The sequence below is a fragment of the Megascapheus bottae genome, chromosome 7, assembly GCF_031878675.1.
Source record: "Megascapheus bottae isolate mThoBot1 chromosome 7, mThoBot2.hap1, whole genome shotgun sequence".
Taxonomy (NCBI): Eukaryota; Metazoa; Chordata; class Mammalia; order Rodentia; family Geomyidae; genus Megascapheus; species Megascapheus bottae.
Genome location: NC_143515.1, coordinates 34,040,661 through 34,065,004, shown reverse-complemented (window position 1 = coordinate 34,065,004; position 24,344 = coordinate 34,040,661). Strand labels below are relative to the sequence as shown.

General features: G+C 55.8%; 1 protein-coding gene across 1 annotated transcript; it reads right to left on the bottom strand.

The window, feature by feature from the left end:
* Positions 1 to 404: 404 nt before the first annotated feature.
* Positions 405 to 18,125, bottom strand: Cyp26b1 (cytochrome P450 family 26 subfamily B member 1). The gene is made up of 6 exons (XM_090336707.1): positions 17,695 to 18,125; positions 13,924 to 14,148; positions 5,747 to 6,022; positions 5,402 to 5,557; positions 3,768 to 4,052; positions 405 to 3,402 (listed from the first exon to the last, which is right to left on the bottom strand). Exons 1-6 carry the CDS (start codon positions 17,896 to 17,898, stop codon positions 3,010 to 3,012), a joined length of 1,539 nt encoding a protein of 512 aa, XP_090192833.1. The 5' UTR covers positions 17,899 to 18,125; the 3' UTR covers positions 405 to 3,009.
* Positions 18,126 to 24,344: the final 6,219 nt, after the last annotated feature.

Here is a 24,344-nt window from a genome sequence, read left to right as displayed (position 1 = left end):
TTTTACTAAATAACAAATATTTAACAGCAAAAACTTTATACTAAATATCTATTTTGAAATTATAACAAAAATAGTACTTATAATAGTTTATAAAGACAGACACAAAAATTATAACATTTATGGAAAAAAGTTTTGTGTATAAAATAATATTAGAGCAATCTGGGCAGGGTCAGAATGGTGCCCAGAACATAAACGCCAGCGCCCAACATTGAAAGTGCTTCATTCTGCAAGCCCATCAGGAGGAGTTTTGTGGGGGGTTTCATCTTTTTTTTTTCCTAATAACAAGTTACAATAGTTAGGAAAGGCAAGTGAGAAAACATCACCCATCTACTAATACTACCACTAAGAAACAGAGAGAGAGAGAGAGACAGAGAGAGAGGGGGAGGGAGGGAGAGATGGAGGGAGAGAGAGAGAGAGAAAAACACAGGAACAGCAAGACTAGAACTCAAGGCAGATCTATGGAGACACTGAAACAATGGAGTCCTATCAGCCAGGCAAGAGCTTTGCTCCTTCCTTCTGTTGCCTTTGAGACCCAGCTAGGCACACAAATCTTTCTTCCTCCTCACAGGGATCTCCCTTGGCTCTTCCTTCTCTGCCCACTCTCACGCTGCCTGCCCCCAAGAGAAGACCATGGCGGCTTCCCACCCCTAAAGCGCCCTGCCCCTCAGCAAGGCCAGCCTCACTGCACACTCCGTCTGTGACAGCTGGTTCAGGGTAAGTGGGATCAGTTTAAGGAGAAAGGAACCTTTGATTGTGGGTACCAAATTCAAGACAGCCCTACAGCTATCTCTGTGCACTTTGTTGAGTCTTTGCATAATTTAGTCTGTTTTTCAGAATTGGGAAGGGGGACTGAGGGGCTTCACTAACTTGTTTAAAATTCCAAGCTAATTTTGCCAGTAATATTTGTCCTATACTGTTTTAGTAATGAAAGAAAAAAGGAGGAGAACAAGGAGAACGAGAAGGAGGAGGCAGCTAAAGGCTTGTGCCAGCCATCTTAACGACTCAAGAGGCTGAGATCTGAGGATCACTCTTTGAAGCCAGCCTGAGCAGGAAAGCTTGTGAGAACCTTATCTCCTATTAACCAACAACAGAACCAATACTAGAGGAGTAGTTCAAGTAGTAGAGCACCATCTTTTAATGGAAAAGCTAAGGGACAGTGCTTAGCAAGGAAAGGAGGAGGAGGAAAACCCTTTAGGAGTTAGAGTGATAGGACATTGTGAAAGTGAGCCCTCATTCCTGTAACACCCCCCTTGGTGGGGGAGAGGACACAATGAGAGTCCAGGGAGCTGCTCTATACTGGCCGTTGAGGGGATCCTCATGTGTTGAACTTCTCCTTCTGTGATTAATCTTTCTTGTGAACACAATCCATTGTATTAGTAACATCAAAACATGAATGGAGAAACCCAGAAAGCAAAGAAAAAAAAATCTATAAACAGACAAAATTGCTTAAAGACTCACCAAAGGACCCCCTCCCAAATCATTACCTGAAGGTCTCCCAAATTGCCAACATTCAAACTGCCAGGGGCAGGAGCTACTCCTCCACCACCCCGTCATCCTGACTGGCCCATCTGCAACCAAATCACTTCTGACAAAAATCCCACGTACTCCTCCAAGCTCCTCCTGCAGCCTCCCTCCCACAGTGTCTGCTGGCCACACAGGGCCTGGGGCAGATCTGAGGGAAACTGTCTCTACACTACCTCCCCCTGCTTTCATCTCCTCCCCACTCCCCTGAGCTGGGCTTTGGCAGACAGTGGCATAGAGGTGGAGGGGCTTCAAGGACACCTTTCCAAGGTCTAAGGGCAAAGGGTAAGACTAAGGAAAGGACCATGGAGCTCTTCAAGCCCCATCAGAATGAACCCGTATCCTTCCCCATCCTCACCAGTGGTGTGAACAGCACTGGGTAAACAGTGGCCCAGCCAGAAAGGATGGCAGCCTCCAAGTCCGTGAGCAGGGCATTAACAGGACTGGGAGGAGGCAATGGACATTCACCCTGCCTCCACCAGGGGACACCAGGCAGCGATGCTGCATTTCAGCTTTTAGGTTTCAATGAAATCATTTCTCTAGAGTCCAGGAGGTCTGGGCCAGGGAGGTAGGGTGAATTTGACCAGAGATCCCCTCCTCATTCCCAGAGGTCCTGCTGCTGACTGCTGGGATGGAGAATATGTTTGCTTCAGACTGAGGTCTGAAGATCAGTGAATAAATGTGGGCTGGGGAAGCAGACGCCAGGCATTCCATTGGGTTCCTATAGGGAGTGGCCTGGTTCAGAGGGTCGCTCAGCGCATGGGGGGGCCGGGGGAAGGGTTGTTGAGATGGGGGTGTCAGCGTGCTTGCCCTGGGCCACTGTGGGGAAGATGCTGGGGAATGTATCTGGGGCTTGTGAACCCCAAGGTCAAAGGAGAGAACAATAGCAGCAATAGATAATTTTGAATGTTCAAACTGGCAGATCTGGGTAGGGGGTGCCCTCCACACAAGTGGCCACCCCTTCCCCACCCAGGTTGGCCTCTGCTGTTGGACTTCCCAGGATGCTGTTCTCAGGCAGCCACAGCAGGTGGGCACTGACTGAGCTATGGTGAAAGGGAGTGGCAGGGGTTCTAATGCAAGTTCTGGGGGCCTCTCTCCCTCCCCAGTACAATCACCTGACCACCGAGGAAAACACAAGGGACACAACTGTTCTGAACATCACAAGCACACACTGCAGCACAGCCAACTGGCACTAACACTGTTACGGGCATGCAGAGCCCCAGCCAGGCCCTATTCCAAGAGCTAAGCTGGGGAAGAAGGGGAGGAAGTGGGGAGACTCTGGGGAGAGCAGACGTCAAGAGGAGGGCCCACCTCTGGGAACACTGGGGCCCTTTTGGCTTGGGGAAGATTTGCCAGGGAGGGGGGCAGAGGAGGGCAAATATGGGGGTATTACCCTCCCATTCCAGCCCCTCCCCACACACAGGTTTCTACCTCTGTCACCCCACCTCTGCTAGGCTGGGCTGAGGCAGGGCGACGCCCTGAGCACAGCTACACTGTGGCACTCAACATGGCCTCCGTCTCTGGCAGAATCTTATTCTGGTTGGAGTCCAGGCCAAAGAACTTGACACTGAGGCCATCCACAGGGTGGAGGACAGGGACCAAGGTAATGCGGGGGAAGGTCCGGGTGGCCAGCTCAAAGCGGCTAGTGCTGGCCAGTTCCACTGCCAGAACCTTCAGGAACAGCTTGGCCAGATGCTTGCCTAGGCAGGTTCGGACCCCACCACCAAATGGGAGATAGTGGAAGCGGCCATCTTTATCTTCACTCCGCGCCTGGCTGAAGCGGTCAGGGTCAAACACGTTCACGTCTTTGAACACAGGTGCCGTGTCATGGGTGTCTCGGATGCTGTACATGACACTCCAACCTTTGGGGATCTGGAAGCCCTGGAAGAGGATGATAAGGGCCAGGGAGTGGAGTGGTGAGAACCAAAGGAGACCCAGATGAGCCCAGACCCATCTGCCTGTTTGTCAGGACTACTCTCCCTAGAGACACCACATAGTGGCCCCTAGATATGGTCAGCCTCTCTGCCTGCTAGTCCAGTCACCTGCTTATGCATGTCACGTGTAACTTCACATGTGACATAGAAGCTGGCTTCATCCCGCTCCTCGTGGGGGTTACATCTTTCCCATTGGGCTGAAAGCTCCCTGCAAATCAAGCACTGTCTCCCTCTCACAGCTTGGTACCCAAGGGCCATCTTTTCTTATAGATCAGATCCTCTCAACCCCAGCCCCATGGGGCCCGGCCTCACATCAAGCTCGAAGGTCTGCAGCACGGTGCGGTAACCACCAGAGACCGGAGTGAACAGGCGCATGACCTCCTTGATGACACAGTCCAGGTAGCGCAGCCCACTGAGTGTGTCCAGGCGCAAGGTGCCCTCGCAAGCACAGCCACCACTGTGAAGGATGCCCTGGGCCCGAAGCTCTTCACGCAGCTTCTCCAGCACTGCTGGGTGCTTCAGCAACTGCATGATAAGGGAGGTACTGGCACTGGCGGTGGTGGCATAGGCCGCGAAGATCAGCTCCAGTGTCCCATCCTACAGTGGCAGAGAGGAGAGATACAATTGCCCTCTTGAGACAGCCAAATAGGATGGCCCATTCTTCCAGTGTCCTCAGGGCCATGGCCAAGTGAGAGAGAGCCTTCCTGCTTCCTACCACCAGTTCTGCTCCTCTGAGTCTCACATGCTGAAGCTCTGGCATCACCATGGACACAGAGGGCACTGCCAGACTCTGACTGGGCAGGAAACACACTGCTATGAGCCTGGGCAGAATCATTAGCCTGTTAGTTCCTTATGTAGAGCTCTTTTCCACTCACTGCTTAATTCCTGGCCAGTCCTGATGAATATGGTGAGCTCATGGGAGAAAATAGACCAATCACAGGAGAGCTCGGTGGACATCTGTGGTGGCTAATGGACTCTAAACCCCAGCTTAGCCTCAGCTTCCTCTTCTATCCCCAGAAGATACACCATTAGGTAGTGAGCGGGGGTAGGCAGAGTAGAGAGCAGCCAAGGACCACTGTGATGCGTGTCTGGGAGAAGATTACAGTGAGGAGGCTCGGGGAGATGGCCCCAGAGAACCTGGAGAAGCCTTCAGCGTTAGCTAGGAAACAGTATACTGGGCCCTAGAGCTCCATGGAAAGGCCAGTGGGTTACCTCATCGCAATCCCTGCATTTTTTCAAATTTATGTGCTGAGTCCAGAGAGAGGATAAAAGGTCCTGGGTCCCTTACTTGTCATGGCACTGCAATGTCTTAAAAAATGGAAGTCATCCCAGGCTTTTTGGCCACCCAGTGGGGGGAAAAAAAAACAGAGCTAGAACTATGGTGTGGGGGATGTGAAACCTCTAGTAAGACACCTTTATAAATGGAGACCCTGTGAGCACCTGGAAAGCCAGCTAGAAAGGAAGACAGGTGGAAGAGAACTCTTGGGCCCAGTCTGAGTGGTCCAGGTGACTGCAGCCCAGCTAGGCTGGGCACTTGAAGGGCTGGGGAGCTAGGGGAGGGGCTTGAGCTAGGGCTAAATCTTCCCAGTGCTGGGACTGACTTCGAGCAGGTGGCTTCCTTGTGGGCCTGCTTTGCCTTGGTTAATCTTCCAGAGCTATAAGAACTGTGAAACCAGCTGAGAGGTGAATTGAGGGGAGAAGCATCAAGGGGAAGCTGCTCAGAGAGCCAAGGGCCAATTTCCAGCATCTTATTAAAAACAATGGACATAGTTGTGGGAACGACTGTACTATGGCCGGAGCTGTCTCCTGCTGCAGGCAGAGGAGGGTGTCTCCATGCATCTTCCAAGTAAACCACAGCAGGTGGAAGTGGCCAGACACCCTTCCACCCCAAAAAAAGCTCCAGAATGGAGCCATGGGCATGACAGGAGTGAGTGGCCCCCACCAACCTTCAGTTCCTGCATGGTCATCTCCTTCCCGTGCTCCTTGCTGCTCTCAATGAGGATGTCCAGGGCATCTGAGTAGTCCTTGCCCTGGGTGCACTGCAGCTTCTCCCGGATGGCCTTTTCCAGGCTCTTCTGTAGGATCTGCCGAGCCTGAATGCCCTGGGGAAAGATGGGGATGTCAGCCCTCCACCTGTGGGTGGGCTCACAGCTGAGCACCAGACTGCCTGGGGAAAGCTCTAGACTTCTCTACTGCTAACACCTGTCCCCTCTGCTGATGTGCTGCTGTTCTGCGTGCCTGTGGTCAGCACCCCTTCCCATTCTCTCTCCTCCCAGGTCTTGACTGCTCACCCGCCGGTAGCCGCTGAAGGGCAAATCCACAGGCAAGGAGAAGACATTATCCACAAATTGCTGGTAGACCTCGAAGAGGTGTCCCAGTTCCTCCTCGGGGATGCTGAAACCCAGCAGCACCCGGATGGCCATGCGGAATGTAAGCTTCTGGGCCTCCTGGTACACATTGATGGCCTCGGGCTGGCTACTCCAGGCACGGAGGGTGTCCTGGATCACCAGCTGGATCTTGGGCAGGTAGCTCTCCAGAGCCTCATGGCTAAAGATCTTGGAGAAGACCTGGAAAGCAGAGATAGTGGCGGTGACGTATGGATCCCATGGCTGCATCCAGAGAACGCTCCCATCTTCAATTCCCTCTCACTGAGCTTCCAGAGGTTTCCAGGCAGGGTCCGCTGTGCTGAAACCCTGTCCTGTTCCCTGTGTGCAGGGAAGGACAAGGCTAGAGCATGATTCAAGCATTTTTACTCAAGGTCAGGCCTCTTCTTGTAAATCACAGAATGGCGGAGCTGTCCTCTTCTTTCTCACCCCTCCCCCCACCAAGGAAAGGGTGTGTCCCCACATAATGGCAAAATTTGGGGAACTTTACAGTCCATCTGCCATTGAGTCACAGGGTGGCTTTCCCACCCTACAGGGATGTCCTACAGGGATCAGATTTGGGACTAGAGTCCCTTCTGAGAAAGGAATCAGTTCCAGCACCCAAGATAGAAGAAGTACAGTGTAGACTGAGTGGGCAGTGAAGAGGTGAGAAAGCCGTCAGTGGCTTGCCTTCTGTTCCACTCCTGGAACGCCACTTTCTGGAAACCAAGATTGCCCTCACTCCTTGTGAACCAGCTATGAGGTGGAGATTCTAGGGAGTTCAACAGCTGTGGGTTCAAACATCCACAGCGCAGCTAGGGCTGGAGGCATGGGGATAAAGGCAGTGGCTTTCCACACCCAAAGATTGCAAAAACAAACAGAAGCTGTTTTAACGTTCCAGGGCCATCTTGATAGCCAAGAATCCCGGCTTCCACCTCCCTGCCTCAAGCCCTCCTGACTGGTTCCACATCCCCTTCCCCCTGTTTATTCCCTGCACATGTTTTCACACTGCTACCTTCCATGCAGAAGGGAGGGAGACTGTTAGTTTATTTACTGACAGCTTTGGGGTCTCACTTAGAATAACCAACTGCCTCCATTCCCCACAGGATCCAGGGAAATCAGAGGTGTCCAACCCCCACCACTGTAGCCAAGGAAAAAGGTCACAGGAGAAGGTAAAGAGAGGAGGGGCCAGGCAGAGGGGAGAGCCTTGCACAAACCACATACACGCGCTCACCCTCCTCGCCTGCCCCCCAAAAACAACCTGCGCACAAACTGTAAATGTGAGAATTTCCCCTGCAGTCAGCTTGAGGAGGAAAAGGTAACATTTTCCTGGCCTGGGCCCTGCATGGCTAATGGGAGGGCTGGTTTGAAGGAATAACAGTGCTGGCCCTTCAGTGGCCCAGCCAGGCTCACACAATAGCACTTTCATTCTGAAATTCCCGGTGGGCAGAGAGGGGGAGGGAGGCCAGTGAGGGGCAGAGACTCCCACACTGTTCTGTTGGGGCCACTTTTGCCACAAAGGGACGGTTGAAAAGTAGAAGGGTGATGACAGAAGGGTCCCTAGGTCAACTCAGGCCTGGAAGGATCCATCACATTTTGCCTGGTTATTTTTGGGGGTGGGCGGGGAGTAGGCAAGTCACAGAGTATTTCTGGGGGGACTTTAGCTGCCCTTCCCTATCAGTGGGTTATTGTACAGGCAGTGCTAGGTGCCTCGGCCCCTTACTATGGTGCCTTCAGGATTCTAGAATCACGCCTCTGATCAGTGGGTTGTAAGGAGAGGGAGTGGAGCCCAGTCCTCAGAGTGCAAACCTAGCCCATTAGGGGCCTTTACAAAACAGCAAAAAGGGCAGGAGGCTGGTGCAAAGTGCTCCACAGGGGCTGAGCAGGCAAAGGCCAGAGGTGGGACCAGGCCTCAGCAGGGAAGCTGATGGTGGAGCAAGGGGCTACAAGGAGACTACACTGGCCCAGAACTGGCCGGCCCAGTACAGAGCACCACTGTTATTCTCATGGAAGAGACAATGTCACCAGTGCACAGGAGACCTGGGCCCAAAGATGCATGCAGAGAGGGGTTAATATCCAGTGGTCATACTCTCAAAGACCAACCAGAGTCAAAGCCCACTGGGAAAGGGTAGACTGGGCACTCAGAGACCTGAGTTTTAACTGGGGATCATCCAATAATGAATTGTGTGGCTATGGCCGAGTCACCTACCTCTGAGTTTATTCTGTAAAAAGTGATGAGCCTGGACCAGATAACCTCTGGGATTCCTGTCAACCCACAGAGCACCTGAACACTTTTTCCAAAAAGATACTGCCTCAGAACCTAACAAAACTCATGAAACTCTGGAGAGTGACTGCCGATGCCCCACACTCACACCCGGCCCTGGCTACAGGGGGTCATGAATTGGAGTACCAGGGCCTTCTCCAAACTCTGAGGAGGAGTGGCCACGCAGGACACTGACAAGCCCTGCCGGCCCCACAGGTTGCACTCCCTGCGCCCTCTAGCGATGGCTGGCTGAATCACAGCCCTGGCTTAGGAGCCAAGGAGGACAGGGACAACCTGGGAAGGCAAAGGATCCAGGAGGATCAGGAACAGAGAAAGGACTCCAAGGCAGAGAGCCTATACTTGCCCTCAGGCAGGAAGGGATCTAAGCAAGACTAGGCACCCATTGCCACACTGAACCTGCAGCGCTTTGGGCTGTGGCTCTTCAAAAGAAAACCAAAGCCAAGACTTGGGATCTTAGCCAGACAAGTGACTTGCCAAGTGACAGCCAGCCTCCCAGGGACTTAGTTTCCCAACTGGTCCCATGAGGGGTTCTGAGGTCTCTATTTGCCTGTCCCCTGTTTCTCCACTGAAGCCTCTTAAAGTGGAAAAAATGCCCAAATGAGAACCCAAAGAAAGGCAGGTGACCGGGTGTCCACCTTGCTGAAGCCACCAAGTCCATGCTTCTGCTTCCAGCCCAGCTGTTCTGCAGGCATCAGGGCCTTCCAGGCACTGGGAACTCTCCAGGACTTCATCTTTGGGTCTGTGCCCAGGGTTAACAACAAGGGCACTTCCCAAAGTTGGGCAGCCCAGAAACCACCGCCCACCACAAAGGACAGGCGGAGGCGGAGGTGCTGGCCAGGGCAGAGGGAGGCCCGGAGCTGTGTCAGGGTGTGCTGCGTCTGATGCCACAGCCTGCCCGCTGGGGTCAGGACTAGGGCACACTGGGAAGGTGCCTGGGAGTGGCTCAGTGTGAAGAGAGGAAGAGCTCCAGCCCCCAGAGCTGCTGCCTTGACCACAGTCATCACAAGAGCCGGGGTTGCTTTGTTTCCCTCTGGGGCTTCCCTGGAATTCCCAAAAGTGAGCCAAGAATGCCAGACAAAGGTCAGTGGGAACCAGTCCAGGCAGAGTACTGCAGAGGGAAATGAAGGTATGGACTTTGTAGCAGGGTTGGTGCTGGGGGAGGGGGAGAGCAGAGGGTCCCCCTGCGGACTTTGTGGCAGTTGCAGGGGAAAGGGCAAAGAGGGAGGATGGGCTCCTGTCCTGCAGGACATCCTTGGGTAACTCTTCAACCCCCACAGTTTTCTCCCAGAGCCCACATCCCTGTTCCCACACTCTAGAATGAGAGCTGAGTCCCTAGCCATGGTCCCGGGGTACCCCCTAAGCTTGCTAAAAATTCAATACCCTCTCATTTTTTTCCCTAAAGATATTTTCTCCCCCCAAACCAGGTTTTCCCAGCCTCCCATTTCTCATCCGCTGCCTCTAGGAGTTGGGAATCTCTCTGTGAACCACCACAGCCCGGTGTGGTCAGATAACCTCCCACTGTCTGCTGGCAGCTGTAGATGGATGGACACATGGATGGGCAGCCACAGAGTGGGCAGAAGCTGAGAGGGAGCCCACTGCTTGGCCAGTGACTCAGACTGGGAGGAATGGAAGAAGCTGCCCAGGAGGGGTGGGAACCTGGGCAGGCCACCGGAGCCTTGGAGCCTCGGCCTGTGGAGTGGAAAAAATAACAGAAGGCAGGCAGCCATCCGTCCACACAGGGGTGACGCCAAGGTGTGTGTACTTTAGACTCAAGTAAAGAGGGAGACAAGCAAGGACGTCATCCTCCCAGCTGCTTGCATTTCCACTGGGCCTTGACTTCCCCTCTGCTTGGGAGGGGAGGACCCAGACAGGCCCTTTACCCTGCGCTTGCCCCTTCCCTAAGTCTATTGTCAAAACTTGTGGTGGAAAGGGAGAGGCCACATTTGTATTTGCTGAGTCCCCCACTGTCAATTTAGAAAAAGATTGCCTAGCTGTTCTCAGCCTCTTTCGGCCACAATGAAATCCCCTTGGAAAGCTAAAACCAGAAGAGAAAAGGCCCTCCCTGCCAAGGTTCTAGTGACCAGTCATGATTGGCCACACTCAGTAGCATCTTTGAAACTCCCACCACTTCATGGCGCTGCCATCTACCAGCCCTCGTAGGCTCTGAAAATATCTAAAACTCCAAGGTTGCTTCTCTATGATCCAGTTGATTTTAAGGGTAAGGCCATCTCTTCTGACTATTCTGGTCTGTTAGCATTTCTTTGGCCCCTGGAGTTCCTTCCTTTAGGAAAGTCCAGATAGAAGCAATGACTGGCACAGGGGGCTCAGGACACGAGCAGACCCTAGCAAGCCTCCCCAATATCAGCCAACGCCATATGTGCTTCCCAAGGCTGGGAAAGTGAGCAGACGCGTCATCACTTCAGCCTTGGACCCCACCCCACCGTGGGAGAAGAACACAGAAAGGAAGGAAAACAGGAAGAGGGTCCCCCCCACACGCCTAGCCCTCCCACTAGCCTGCTGGCTGGCACAAAGGCAAGCTGAGCAAGGAGCTCACTCTCAGACACCCTGGCAATTGACTGAGCTTCCTCCCCCTGCTGACCTTCAGAGAGATCCGCTCCTGCACACCCCCACCCTAGAGTCCACTATTCACTTACTGGTGCTACAGTAACTTTTGATTGAAGGACTTGAGCTGATAGAGCAGACTGTGCTGGAGCAGAGCTCATGCTGACAAGGGCTGCCCATTCATGCCACAAGCCTTCCCATCTAATCAGCTTGGAGCTTCTGCCCTGAACTGAGCCTGTTGGATATGACTGTGTGTACAGAGGCTACATGAATGGGTGTGAAGGACCTTTAGAGTCCTTCCTGGCTTTGAGTTTCTGCTGGGGCACCTCCTGGTATCTATAACTCTATATAAAGCCTAGCATGTGCTGGGTTTCTTAAAGGAGTGCGGTGGCCCCAAGGCCCAAGGCCAGGTTAGTAAGGGATCACAGGTGAGTAGGCTGGCTTCTTGATTGCTACTGCCAAAGCCTGGGGTCCACTTCACCTTCTGGCTTCCATCTCCCCAGCTTCTCCAAGGCTAAATACATTCACCTGAGGTGTTCCCCCAGGCTTCTTGAGACTGTCTTTGGGTCCAGGGTGCATTGAAGCTGCTCATCTTAATAGAGGCCTATCTTTAAAGAAAGAGGAAACCCCCAATTCTGCTCTGGAACTGCCATCTGAGGCTTCCAGAACTATCCTCTCCCCCTTCCCAAAGTCTCTGCCAATCCTCTTCCCAAGCAGATTCCATCCACCCTTGTAGGGCAACCCTCCAATGTTTCTATAGGCTCCATCAGACAGGACTCTCCACTGCAAGTGAGGGAGAAGAGAGGAAGCGGGAGGCCCCAGCTGTAGGGACACAGGCCTGGTTTTCCATAAGTGATGCTATGAGACTGGGCAAGCCTTTCTGGATTTTTGCCTGGCAACCCCACCCCTCCTGGCTCTAGACCACCAGGGCAGCCAGGGCAAACACCTGGAGTGCAGCGATGGTAGTGTAGAGCCCCCTCCCTGCACATCTGGTTAGACCTCCCAGAGAACGGGGTGGGTCACCAGCCCCAATGGAAACACTGACGTTTCTAGTTGCTGGCCAGCCAAGGCCCCTGCACACCTGGGCCCATTTCCTGCACGTACATCCAAACTGGGCTAGGGTCTGGCCTAGCAGCACATTCTTTAGCTAGATCCTTGATTGCAGAGTGAACTAGAATGTGCATGGTACCCAGCAGTCCCCCCGTCCCCCGGCTACACAGTGCTGCCCTTGGACCCAAAGAATGGCCATCCTCTATGGTCGATAGGGATATTCAGAAACAAGGCCCCTGTGTATCCTTTACCTATCTTCCTGTCTGGTTCGACTTCCTGACGGCGAAGACCAGCTTCCCTGCTTGCCTATAATGCAAGGTCCTCTGTGGACATCAGTAAATTTAGGATTATGAGTCACCACTTAGGGAGTAGATGGTGAGGGAAGGTCCTCTGTCCAGTTGACTACTCAGATCAGCCATGCACCTAGCAACAGTACAACACAGAAAGGGCTCTGCACTTTTTTTCTTGCTCCTCAGGTGGGATGAACTGGCTCCTGGTGATTCTCCAACTCAAAGGAACTGGAGGACTGGGAGTTCATGTTCTCAGTTTGTCCCCACCCCAGCCCCATCTCTTCTTGCCCTATGTATTTCTCTGGCATTGTTCATCTGTTCTAAAACAAATCCCTGGGACTTTCCATATAGGTCGCCTGGAGGCAGGGTGAGACTCCAAAGCAGTAGCCTCACTCCAAAGCCTGCTGCACGCTGCCCCCTGCCCAGGGAGGGTCTCACATTGTGGTCCTGGCTAAACTTTATCTTTCCCTCCAAGCGCCCCACTCCCAACCCAGGATCTTTTCTTAGGTCCCGGACCTGGTTCAAGTCTCACTCAGCATGAAAGCCTCTGTAGGAACAAAATCACTTGGTGGGTTCTATTCTGTGCTCACTCTTTGGATCGTACCACATGGTAGAGTCCCAGAGATGGGGGTGGGGGATGTCTGTGTCCAAGCTCCCTACAGTCTCCCATCTCCCCCAGTTAATACAACTTGAGGGTACTGGTTTTACTGCTTCCAGCTCTGAGTAAGACTGATGGGACAGGGGCCTCTGGGGGCAACCTTCTGGTTTCTGAATACCTGCTTTATCAGGCGATGTCTAGGGGGTGACATGCATACCAGATTCCTGTTTGATTTTGTCTACCACAGAGAATTATTGCCCTTCAAGGGTGGGTGTAGGATAGTAGGAGATGCTTTTGTAACTAGAGAACAGCACGATCCCCACTTTCACCAGGGCCACCTCGCACACAGACCTCTCCTCCAAGGTGTTCCCCGCCCCCCTTGCCCCTCCCCTCTCCTGCCCTTCCATCATTCCTCTGGGAGATGGGAGGCCCCAGTTTTTCTTAGGAAAGGAAGAGTGAGTGCTCTGACCCAGTGGAAAAAATTGAGTGGAGAAGCTGTACAGCCTCCCTTCTGGCGGCTACAAGCCCGCAGGCCGGCGCCCCGCCCGCCGGCTCAGCTTTCGGGTTACTGCAGTTCAAACAGCACGTGCCGCCCGCGCTCCGCGCCGCCGCGGTCGCCGCGCCGCGCAGGGAGGGGGCGGGGAGCGCCGCTCCGAGCGCTCTGGCTCGCTCCTCCTCCGAGGTTCTCTCAGCCGCTGGGAAATCCACGGGATAAACACCCACTTTCGCTGGCTCTTTAAGGAGAGGTAGGTGCGCCGTGATCTCCGTGCGCACCACCCGCCGTGGCCCCGCCGGTGAGCGCCCGACCCCCAAAGCTCACCAGATCCTCTCCCACCAACAAGGCCCACCAACCGCTGCCCGAGGAGCTCCCCCTCACACGCGCCCGCGTCGCCTTCAAAGCCACCTGTGGCAGGAGGAGGTCCGGGCTTTATTTTAGATCATCCCTTGCCATTCCCGGGGAGGAACGTGGCGGAAGGGGAGCGCTGGACAGCCGTCCCGCTTCGCCCCCTTCTCGACCCAGTTCGGTGCCGCGTTGCGACCGGCGGGGGCCACTCCAGACCCCGCGCGTCAACGCTTTGTCCTAACCAGCCCCAGTCGGGACACCCTGGGGCCTTGGGGACGCCCGCCGTGCAGTTGGCCTGCGAGAGAGTAGCTCGAGGCCTGTGCAGGCTGGCGGTTAGGCTGAAAGCCGTCTAGGCGAGAGGAGGGGAGTCTCTAGGCTTGGGGCGCAAAGGGGAGCACAGATTCGGGTGGGGACATTCCTCGGTGAACAGCTTACCCAGAGGGGCGCTGCACGGCACAAAAGCGCCCTAGCCCTTACCTTGCGCTTGTTGCGGTGGATGTCGCCGATGGAGTTGGCCACCGTGTTGGGGCCCAGCAGCATGCGCGCGCTGCGCGGCCACTCGGTGCTCACGAGGTGGTGCTCGCCCATGAGGATCTTTCGCACGTTCTCCGCGCCCGTCACTCGGATCAGCGGCCGGCCCAGCAAGTGGGTCTTGAACACGTTGCCATACTTCTCCCGCCTTGAGGACTGGAAGCCAGAACCCTGCGGGAGCCACACGGGAAAACCTCTCTTAGGGCTCCCCCAAGGCCGGCGAGGCCCGGGAGTCGGGGGCCGTACCTGGAACACAAGTCCCCTCCCCTCCCCTCCCCCAACACACACACACACACACACACACACACACACACACACACACACACACACACACACGGAGGTTTTATTTTTCATAGTGTGCACAGAACTGGGAAGTTAGGGCCTTGAGGACAATAAACAATGCGAGCAGGCGAGAGGCCCGAGGACACAGCCGGGGAAGGCTGTTTTTAAGTAATTACTTTGGGGAAGGAAAAGGTGTCTTGACCGCTGGACCTGAAGCTGCAGCCGCCGTCCCCCACCTCTCCCCGCCCCCACGCGCCCTGCCGCCTCTCGGAATAAATATTTCCAGGCTCCAGGCCATGCATGGGCTGGCGAGACCCCGCGGGGTGGCCGCAGGCCAAGGATTATTTATAGCTGTGAGTGGTCCTTGCCCAGAGACGGCCACTAGAGACGAGGGAGTGGAGTTTCCTCTGTTCTCCGGTGTGGCCCGCGAGGGGACCCCGGCGGCCCTCCAAGGGCTCTGCCGGGAGGGGCCGAGGACCCAGAGTCGCCACTTTCCTAATGCATTTTGCCCTGGAAATCACTGAGCCGGACTTCCGTCACCGCCTGGAAGTTTGGAAGGGGAGCGGAAAGCGCTTCCCGCGCGCGGGGCGGATGGGACCGGGCGGGGCACCCCGCACAGGTAACCGGATCCCCGACGTCCGCGGCGGCCTGCGCGCGCGCCAAGGCTCGCGCGGCCCAGGATGGAGCCGGGCGACCGAACGCGCCGGCCGCGCGGGGGTACCGGAAACCGAGGGGACCTCGGAGGGGCGGGGGTGTCTCGCTCCCCTTTTACGTCGGCGTTGGCCACCCCAGCCTATGTTAACCCTTCTCCTACCCAGGCCGGAGCGGTGAGAAGGGGAGGGGCGCCACCTGCCCAGCCTTAAGACCCAGACCTAAAGACGGAGTCTGGTTCCCCAAGTAAACACCCCTGCTCCCCCTTTCCCGGATTGGTCCCCTTCCTCGCATTCCACGGAGAACTATTCTCCGGCTAGATATGTACACACCCCACCCAGCACAGCGAAAAGTGACTCTGCAGAACCCGGATTCCTATAATCGCTTTTCCACGTGCGCCTCCGGCCCCAGCGAGCGACAGAGAGCGAGCCGGGAACTCCCGCGCCCACTGGAGGGGGCCGGGCCGCGGGGACTTGCCCCTCTCCCCCGCCGGCCCCGCCGCGACGCCCGGGGCCGCGGCGCCTATTCCTTTAAGAAAAAGCAAGGCAGAGGTGGGGTGCGACGGAGCGGGGCTGGGGGGGGAACGGATTGGGGAACGGGGTTCCCTTCTTCCGTCAGCTACGCCACATCCCTCGCTCCGTCTGATTCTCCGTCTCTCCTCTCCTTTTCCTCTGTTTTTCTTTTCTTTCGACACAAAAGTTGGGTTGTGAATTTTCCGAGGTCGCCACCGCCTCGCCCCCCCAACCCCCCGCCTCTGATCTGCCTAACTATAATTAAAGTGCGTTTTTTGTGGCATTAATAAAGAGTTATTTGTCCGCCGTTTCCACAGTCTTCACAAAGAGGACTTTCATAGGGGCGGCCGCTCGGGCCGAGAGTCCAATTTATACAAAAATGTTGTATTTTTAGCCCTGGGCTCTGTTTAGATGGCGCTCAGTGGAAACGGAGAGCCCTTGGAGGTCCCCCCGTAAAATCTGATAAATGACTCCGAAAAAATAACGCTGGGATTCAGAGGGCTGGCGTTAACCCCCTCAGCACCCCTCAACGTGCAGCCAGTACCCTCGCCGGCGCCCCGACTCCCGCCGCGGGACCCAGGGCGCACGGGCCGGGAGGCGCGGGTCGCGTCCACAACTTCAGCGCCGGCTGGACGCTGACGCTCCAGACGCCCTGGTGACACTGGGGTAGGGGGGCAAGGTCAAGGAGACTTGGGGCGGGGTGGGGGGGGATCGGAGAAAGGTCAGGAAACGGGATGGGGTGGGGGCATTAGCCGACCGCAGATTCCGTAGTTCAGCTCTAACCAAGCGGGAGCCCTTGCCAGGGTGAGTTATTTTATTTTCTAAATTCTCGGCCAAAAGCCTAGACCACCCCGCAGTTAACCCTTTAAATGTGGTGGCCAGGGAGAGATTCTAGAGATTCATTTGCGAGGGCACGGTCCGATTGGTTGAAGAGAACCCCACCCCACTGGACAAACAACCCCCCAAAGAGATGGATCAACTCCGTGACCTGGGAAGACCACTGGGTGGAGGAGCGTCGAGCCCCCCTTCTCGCCCCCGCGGGCTGTCATTTGGCCTCCTGCGGGGCGGGGCGGGGCGGGGCTGGCGGGTGGTGTGTGAGCGCGCGCACGGATTGCACGCGTCTGTGAATTCCAAGCCAAGCTTCCATACCTCTGAACCCGCCGGTCCCCTCGCTCACCTTTCACATCACCTTCCCCACGGCCGGTTGTCTGGTTTCCAGGGTTTTGCTAACTGTCACCCACTGGACAAAGATGTGTGCACACGTATGATACCCAAACACACTTCCCGTGATCACCCCCGGCGGTGCCCCCCTCAAGGAGAAATCCAGTGTGTATCAAATTGCAAACGCGATTGTCTAGCCTTGGGTGAGGTTAACTCCAGGTTAATTCGCGGTTACCTGGGTCTGGCCCTAAACGTGCCGGACTCCATTATCTCCAGCACGGTGGGGTTGTGTAGCATCTAACAACACGAGCGCGCGCGCGCGCACACACACACATACACACACACACACACACACACACACACACACACACACGCACGCACGCACGCACTGCATCTCTCACACACATCTCCCAAGGTTCTCTCTTCTTCTAAACTATCCCCACCCAATAAGTAAATAGAGCCTCCCCCCTCCCCAAACCTGAGAGCCCTCGGGTCTCTCGCTTCTCATTTTCCTTGGGTTAACTTCCTCCTCTCCCACCACAAAACACACACTTGCGAGGACCGCGGACCAGGGCATCTGGACCTGGTGCAGCCCTGGTCTTAAAGAGAGTGATTCAAGCCGCCACCAGCCGCCCTCCGGGGTCCTGCTCTGCTGACTGTTTGAGGTTCCCGGCGCCCCTGTGACAGCTCGGGACGGGGAAGGTGACTTGGGGGCCTTCAGAGCAAAGAGGAGGAATTAAAATAAAATAAAATAAGAGGCTCTCTGGGCAGGACGCCCCTTCGGACTCGCTCTGCGCAAGGAACCCCCCGGGCTCTTTCTCGCAGGCAGCCCGGGGTCCCGGCCCCTGGGTCTCGGGAGTTCCCTCCGGCCCGGGAATCCCTCTCCGCCGGGTGAGCCCGCGCACCCGGCGCCTGCGGTTTCTGAGCCCGGCCGCAGGCGGGCAGGGGAACCCCGGGCAGCCCAAGCTGCGAGGAGGGAAGGGGCGGGGCGGGACCGGTGCTTTCAGGCTCCCGGCGCCCCCTGGCCGGCCCGCCGCTCTGCCGGCTCGCTCGCTCGCGGGCGCTCGCAGTTAGCGGACCCCGGAGAGCCGCGGAGCGAGCGCGCCCTTACCTGGAGCAGCCAGTGGCCGGTCTCTCCGATGAGCGGGAAGCCCATGGAGCCCTTGGGGATGGGCAGCTTGCAGCTCTTGTCGCGGGTAGCAGCCCAGCGCAGCTGCCACAGCTGCTGCGAGACGGCCAGCAACAGCGTCACGGACACCAGGCACGCGGCGAGGGTGGCCAGCGCCGACACCAGCTCCAAGCCCTCAAAGAGCATGTTGGCGGCCGCTCGGGGGATTGGCTGTGCCGGCCGCGGCGGGGGAGGGGAGGGCCGGCCGGGACGGCGGGGGAGGGGAGGCTGCGGCCGGGGGTCCGGGGGCTGGGGCCGAGGGAAAGGGCTCGGAGGGGTGGGGGGGAAGGTTGCCTAGAGGGAGGGAGGGAGGGAGAAAGAGAGAGAGAGAGAGAGAGAGAGAGAGAGAGAGAGAGAGAGAGAGAGAGAGAGAGAGAGAGAGAGAGAGAGAGAGAGAGAGGAGGGAGGGCGGGAGGAGACTCGAGGTGTAACTTTGTTTGTTTGTTTGTTTGTTTGTTCCTTTACAGCGGGCTGAGGGGCTGCTCGGGGGTCGGTGAGGTGAAGCCTTGAATCAAGCTGGGGGGGTTGCTGTCCCCGCAACCATCACACTCGGAAAACTTTGGAAAACTTTGTCCCGCAGGAGCCCGTCTCTCGTAAAGCCCCTTCCCCTGCTCGGGAGAGGAGAAGGGGAACGGAATCAAAAGAATCTCCCCCAAATTCCTACGTGGAAAAAGAAAAAGGGGAAAAAATTCTGAATTCAAAAAATCCAACGAACCCAGAAATTGGGGAGGGGGGCGTGAGAGAAGACGCCCTAGTTGAGGCGAGTGGAGAGGCCCGAGCCCACCGTCTCCGGGCGGCCCCCGGCGGAGCCCCCTGGGTCGCCGCGGCACCCCGAGGCGGGCGTGGAGGGTGAGGTGACGAGGCGGACGCTGCGGGCACCGAGCGCGGGTGCGAAGCTGGCGGGCCGCGGCCGGGACGGGACGAAGCCGGCGACAGAGCCCGGGGCGGCGGCGGCTGCGGCGGGCGGGCGGGCGGGTGGGGTGAGGTGGGGTGGGGTTGGGGGAAGGAGGTGGAAACGGGGAGCTGGGCTATTGTATCAATTAAGAAAAGGCAGTCCCGGGACGCGGTCTCTCGGCTGGGTCTGGAGTTGCTGTTGGGGAAGGAGAAGGGGAGAGAGAGAGAGAGAGAAATGAAGGGAGGTAAAAGGAATGAAAGAGGGGTAAGGCCGGAGGCAGGGTTTCAGGGCTGATGGTTTGAAAAGCGTCTCTCAATGTGATTTGCGTCCAAAGCGAGGCGGTGCGTGTATTTATACAGAGGCGGGAGGCTGCGCCGTGGGCGCCCCGCCAGCCAGCGCCCCCCTCCGCGCGCCCACAAAGCGGGAGGCGTGGTGAGAGGCCCGGCCCGCGGCCGGAGCGTGTGAGCGCCCGCCGGCCTCCCGCCCCGCCCCGCCGCCCCGCCGCCCCGCCGCCGCGCCCGCCGCCCCGACCCACTTGTAGCCGCCGCAGGATCAAACTCTGATCACCTCTCGTCTCCTCTTCCTTCTCGCCAGCGTCTCTCGGAGCCCGGCACCTACAGACGGACGACAGAAGACACGCGCGCGCGCGCACGCACACACACACACACACACACACACACACACACACACACACACCATGCGCACTCGCTTGGTGCCCGCTTGGCTGCTAGGCTACATCCCTCCCACTGGGGTCCCCTGCCCCCTTCTCCAGCCCCGGGCAGCCCCGGGAGCACCGCACTCCCGTGCGGGGACGGATGTCCTTTAAGTGGGCGGAGGGCGCCAGCCGCCCCTACGACTGTGTCTAGGGTCCGGGAGCCCCGCACAGTGGGGGCGTGCGGGCTCTTACCTCCTAACCCCTCTAGCCCCAGTCTCCATCCTCGATCCCTCCATCCCCAAACCTCAGGTGTGCCAAGGTCCCCCTTTCCTCATCTGGCTCCTGCCCCACAGACCTGTAGGTCTCCCTGTCCCCGCACGCGTCCTGGGCTGCAGACGCCGCAGCTCCCCCCCCCCCCTCACTGTCCCGACACCTTCTAGACACCCCTCTGTCACACGCAGACTTCACAGCCCGTGTCCGACGTCCGCCCTCAGGGTCGGAAGAAGCCCGGGGCCGGCCAAGCACTCCGCATTGGGGACAAAAGCTGCAGCCCCAGCTCTTAGAGGCGAGAGGAGTGGGGTACAAATGTTCATTGATGGAAATGAGTAATTAAACACGCCGGGTGAGCGCGGCCACCTTCCCAGTGCGGCCGCCGAGGGCTTGGGGCGCGTGCCTGCCGGCGCTGTGCCGGTGGCCCCGGGCCGCACCTGTGTGCGCGCGCGCCTGTGTGCGGCCCGGCGCTGGCCCGACGTCTGTGGACAGAGGTGGCTGTGTACAGGTTTGTGTGCGCTCTCCGGCGCGCGTGCGTGTGTGCGCGCCCACGTATGTGTCTGTCATCTGGTCTCCCTGAGAGGCTGAGAGGACGCTGGGTACCCTAGCCGCGACATCTGCCTGGCTAGTGTGCGGCTCTCCCTTCGGTCCTGCATCCTCATTTTCCCCAGCCCTCTAGCCTCGCACTCCAGGAGCGAAGAACTCGACATTCCGCCTCTACTTGAAGAGTGATAGGCGCATAAATGAAACCAGATTTCCTCTTCTAACACCTCCGATGCTCCCAGCACAGAGTCTGCTTTAGAACTCACTGGAAGAGAATGCCAGGAAGCGTCTACGATGCGCGCCTAAGTCTTGTCTCTGGCTGTGTGAGCGCTTCCAGGGTGGTTGTGGCCAGCTAGGAGACGCTGGACCTTGCTGCTAGCTCTGGGTCATCTCATGCTCCTTCTCTTTCTCTCTCTGCCCTGGAACCCCACCTGGTGGACAATTACAGTACTACAGATCCTGGGGAAATAATTCCCACTGATCTCTCCTGAGAGATGTTAGGAAGAATTCCCCAGCGTGGTAAGTGGTTCCCAACTGGGAAGTGCCCTCTATGGGAAGATTTTTATTTTGCAGGATTGTTAACTCTGAACTGCTCTGATAACTCAAGAGCAGTTAGGTCACCACTAGCCCATTCCCTGTAAAGAGGATTGAGGCTGGGGTAAAAGGGCCAGTTGTTGAGGTCAGTTATCTGGAAGAATGATAACAATCCCAGTGCTCACCTACTGGTGGTGAAATCCCTGTGGTGATCTCGGGGAATCCACCCTTAGAGCACAGCTGAGCAAAAGATTTAAATACATGCACTAGCTCACACTGAGTTCCCATGGAGGCACATAGCAGACCAGCAAGCTTTGTCTACAGAATAACAAAGCCGGCCTCCCAGTCGCGGAGCTGAGTCCACAGAACTGTCCACACTGTTAATCAGGACTCTCCAAGCCTTTCCCCTTGTCCCCTACTCCTTGAGGGTAGCTTTGACCCATTTCTCCCTCCCAGTCCAGTTCAGGTGCAGAGTAGGAGTGGGGAGGAAGCATGGTGAACAATTCTAAATCCTTTGACATTGTCCAGCTACCAAGTGGGTGTCCCAGGCAATGTCTATGGAGACACAGTCCCACAGAAAGAGCTGCTGTATTTCCTAATTGGAGCCTTATCTTTGTCAGCTTCAAAAGAGTACTGGGGGGGGGGGTGAGGGAAGCCACACTATTTTAATCCTATAAGTTGAATGGAGTAAGAATGCTCCAAATGTAAGAGTAAGCTTGTTAGGAGAGTGACTAGAGCCGGGTGCATGCCTTTAACTCTGGCACTCAAGGGACTGGGACAGGATGGTGTGGATTATGAGGCCAGCCTGTGTCCAAAAATAAAAAGCAGAAAGAAAAAACAAAGAGTGGGGCAAAGGAACAGCCATCTTTGCCAGCCAGATCCCATCAGAGAACATTATTTCAGTCGAAAGGGGAATGTTTTTTCTTTTTCTTCCAGGTAAAGTTTCACTTATTTCTTATCATTCCAAATTAACAGCTTATGAATACAGTACATCTTGATCAATGTGGGGAGGGGGCTTTGAACCCTAAGGCTATGGCTACTCCCCCATGAACGGTCCCCAAACTAGAGCTTAATTCACCTCCAAAGATTCTGTGAGCAGAAATGGTCTCTAGGTCAGAATATTTCTCTTATTTCTGGCCTTCAAACGATGTGTCGGTTCCCCATAAGAACCGTCTTTCTACCCAGCCTCCCTATAGCCAAGCACAGGAACTCTTAGCCACTGGCATCTCCCATGCAGCACTCTGTGTGGTCCTAGGCACATCTCAGGGCGTACCTATAGTCCTGCACCCATCTTGAAACCAGTGCCCAAACACTGCCAGGCCAGTCAAGTGGGGAGGGGTGCTGCTGGCTCAAATGAGTTCTACCTGGAGGAAATTCAGAGCTTGGGGAAGAGGCTGGCAGAATATGGAAAGCAAAGCACATCTCCACACACACACACACACACACACACACACACACACACACACACACACACACCCTCCACCCCATGCCTGGAAAGCTCCCCTGTGCAGCAGCCCGTCTGGCTCACTCTCCTCGCCCAGACATGAAGCTGCCTGGAGTGCTGTCTGTCCTGGGCTTTCTCCACTCAAAGCAGTAAATACAGAGCCCCTCCTCTGTGTGCAGTCCTGTAGAGCTATGCTCTGATCTCATCTCCACACAACACTGAGACAACACTCTTCTTAGATAATCACATTTACCTATCACTTCTGGTACTGATGTGAAAACCGGGGTCCAGTCCAACCTGCACAACTTCATTGTTTTATTCTGTCTCCTACCAACTTCAGCCAGTCCCCGAGAACCGAGAGAGTCTTTGTTTAATGTTTGTACTTCTGACCACTGAAACTGACAGCAAAAGGGACATTTAATTTTACATTTGATTTTGCATGGTTTGGGCTTTTTTCTTTTTCTTTTTTTCAGTTTGGAATTGCACAGGGCCTCCCCTATGGACAGTGAGCTCTGGTGGACAAAACATCCAAGGATCCCACGTAGAGCATTTTTTCTGCTCTCAGCCTTGTTCTAACTCCCTGGTACCATGGAGCCCATGGAAAACTCAGCTCTCAACTCTTCCTTATCCTCCCTAGGGCCCCTCTGTACCCTGTGTGTGCCTTGGCGGAGCTCCTTTCCTGCAAAACTCCTGGGACAGCAGATCCTGTCCAGACCCTTTTCCAGAGCTGAAGCACAAACTGCTCCCTCAGTCAGACAGGAGGGCCGTTTGGCCCCAGGTTTCAGCATGTTTGCCTGCCATTCTCCTTTCCCTGCCTTCCTTCCAGAATACATGCTACAAGACCGGCCGTAGTATGCAGTCCTCAAGGGCAGTTTAGAGGACACTCTGGCTGTTTTGAGGAGCTGGATCCCTGCTGTCCAGGCTCATTGTGGAAATCTCCACATGCCCCAGATAGAGCCTTTCTTCCTGCAGGGGTAAATTCTCCAACTCCCCTTCCCATCCTCACCCCTGCATCAAGTATTCTGGGGCTGAATTTACTGACCTCCCTCAAAACTACAGCCTGCCAGAAACCCACTCAGCCCACCCACTTCTCTAGCTAAGCCATCCTGTATTGACAATGCGATCAGATCCAAAGCTGGACTTCTAATTCCATGTTTCACTCCGGAAGGCTTTTTTACCCCCCTTAGCAAGACTCACTACTATCCCCATACCCCACCCCAGGCACTTTTTCTTTCTTTTCTGTTCTTTTTTTTTTTAAGCTTTGTTTTTGATAATGTCTCCTTTCCAAAAGGTATGAACTGAATCATCACCCAGCCCCTCAGACAATACTGGCTTGGAGAAAGCCCCTTGCCCACCCTCTACAGTTTCCTTTGGGGGAGGGGGTGGCTCTTGGGGAGGGAACAATTTTTGCTTCTTTCTCCATTGCCTGACTATGGAGTAAGTTTTATCCCATGCCGCATCTGGGAATCTCCACTCCAGATACTTGCCTCAGAAGAGATTTTTGAAAAGACATGACAATATTCTCATCTTCCCAGTCAAAACCTCTATACCCAGTTCTTCTCCCACCCCATACCCAACTCAGCCCAAAGCAATCCAAAAAGGAACTTGCCAATGGAAGGTAGGAGGAAGGCAGCTGTGTCCAAATCAGCAATGCCTGCGAAAGGGTAGTGAGCTCGGTGGCATTGGGGCACAGGCAGTGCCCCAGGCTGGCTGTGGCTGGCAGGGACACTGCCGCAGAGATGGCGCTCTCTCAGGCCCAGGGAGCCAAGAGCCCTTTATAGCCTGAAACCTGCCCTGGCACCGCCCACTGGGCCGTTGCAATAAGGGCCTGCAAGTAGGGGGGTCTCTAGGAGCTTGGAGAGTATCTGCCTGAGGACCACAGGGCCAGGCCCCCATGCAGCCTCCTCCCACCCCAGGAAACTCTATGTCATCGTATGTATGTAAGGTGCTGTGTGCGTGCATGCGTGCATGTGTGTGTGTGTGTGTGTGTGAGAGAGAGAGAGAGAGAGAGAGAAAAAAGAGAGAGAGAGAGAGAGAGAGAGAGAGAGAGAGAGAGAGAGAGAGAGCGTGTGCTCGTGCTTAAACATTCATTCAAAGACCTCAGATCTCTTTCCCTCATCCTTTTTCTCTGGCAGTAACAGTTTTTGAAAGGGTGGGGAGAGCAGTGTGTTTCTGCTCAGTTTATCAGATTACACTCCACGACAAAGGACTAAAGTGCATTTTCTTGAAGGCTTGACAATCGGGATCCAGGA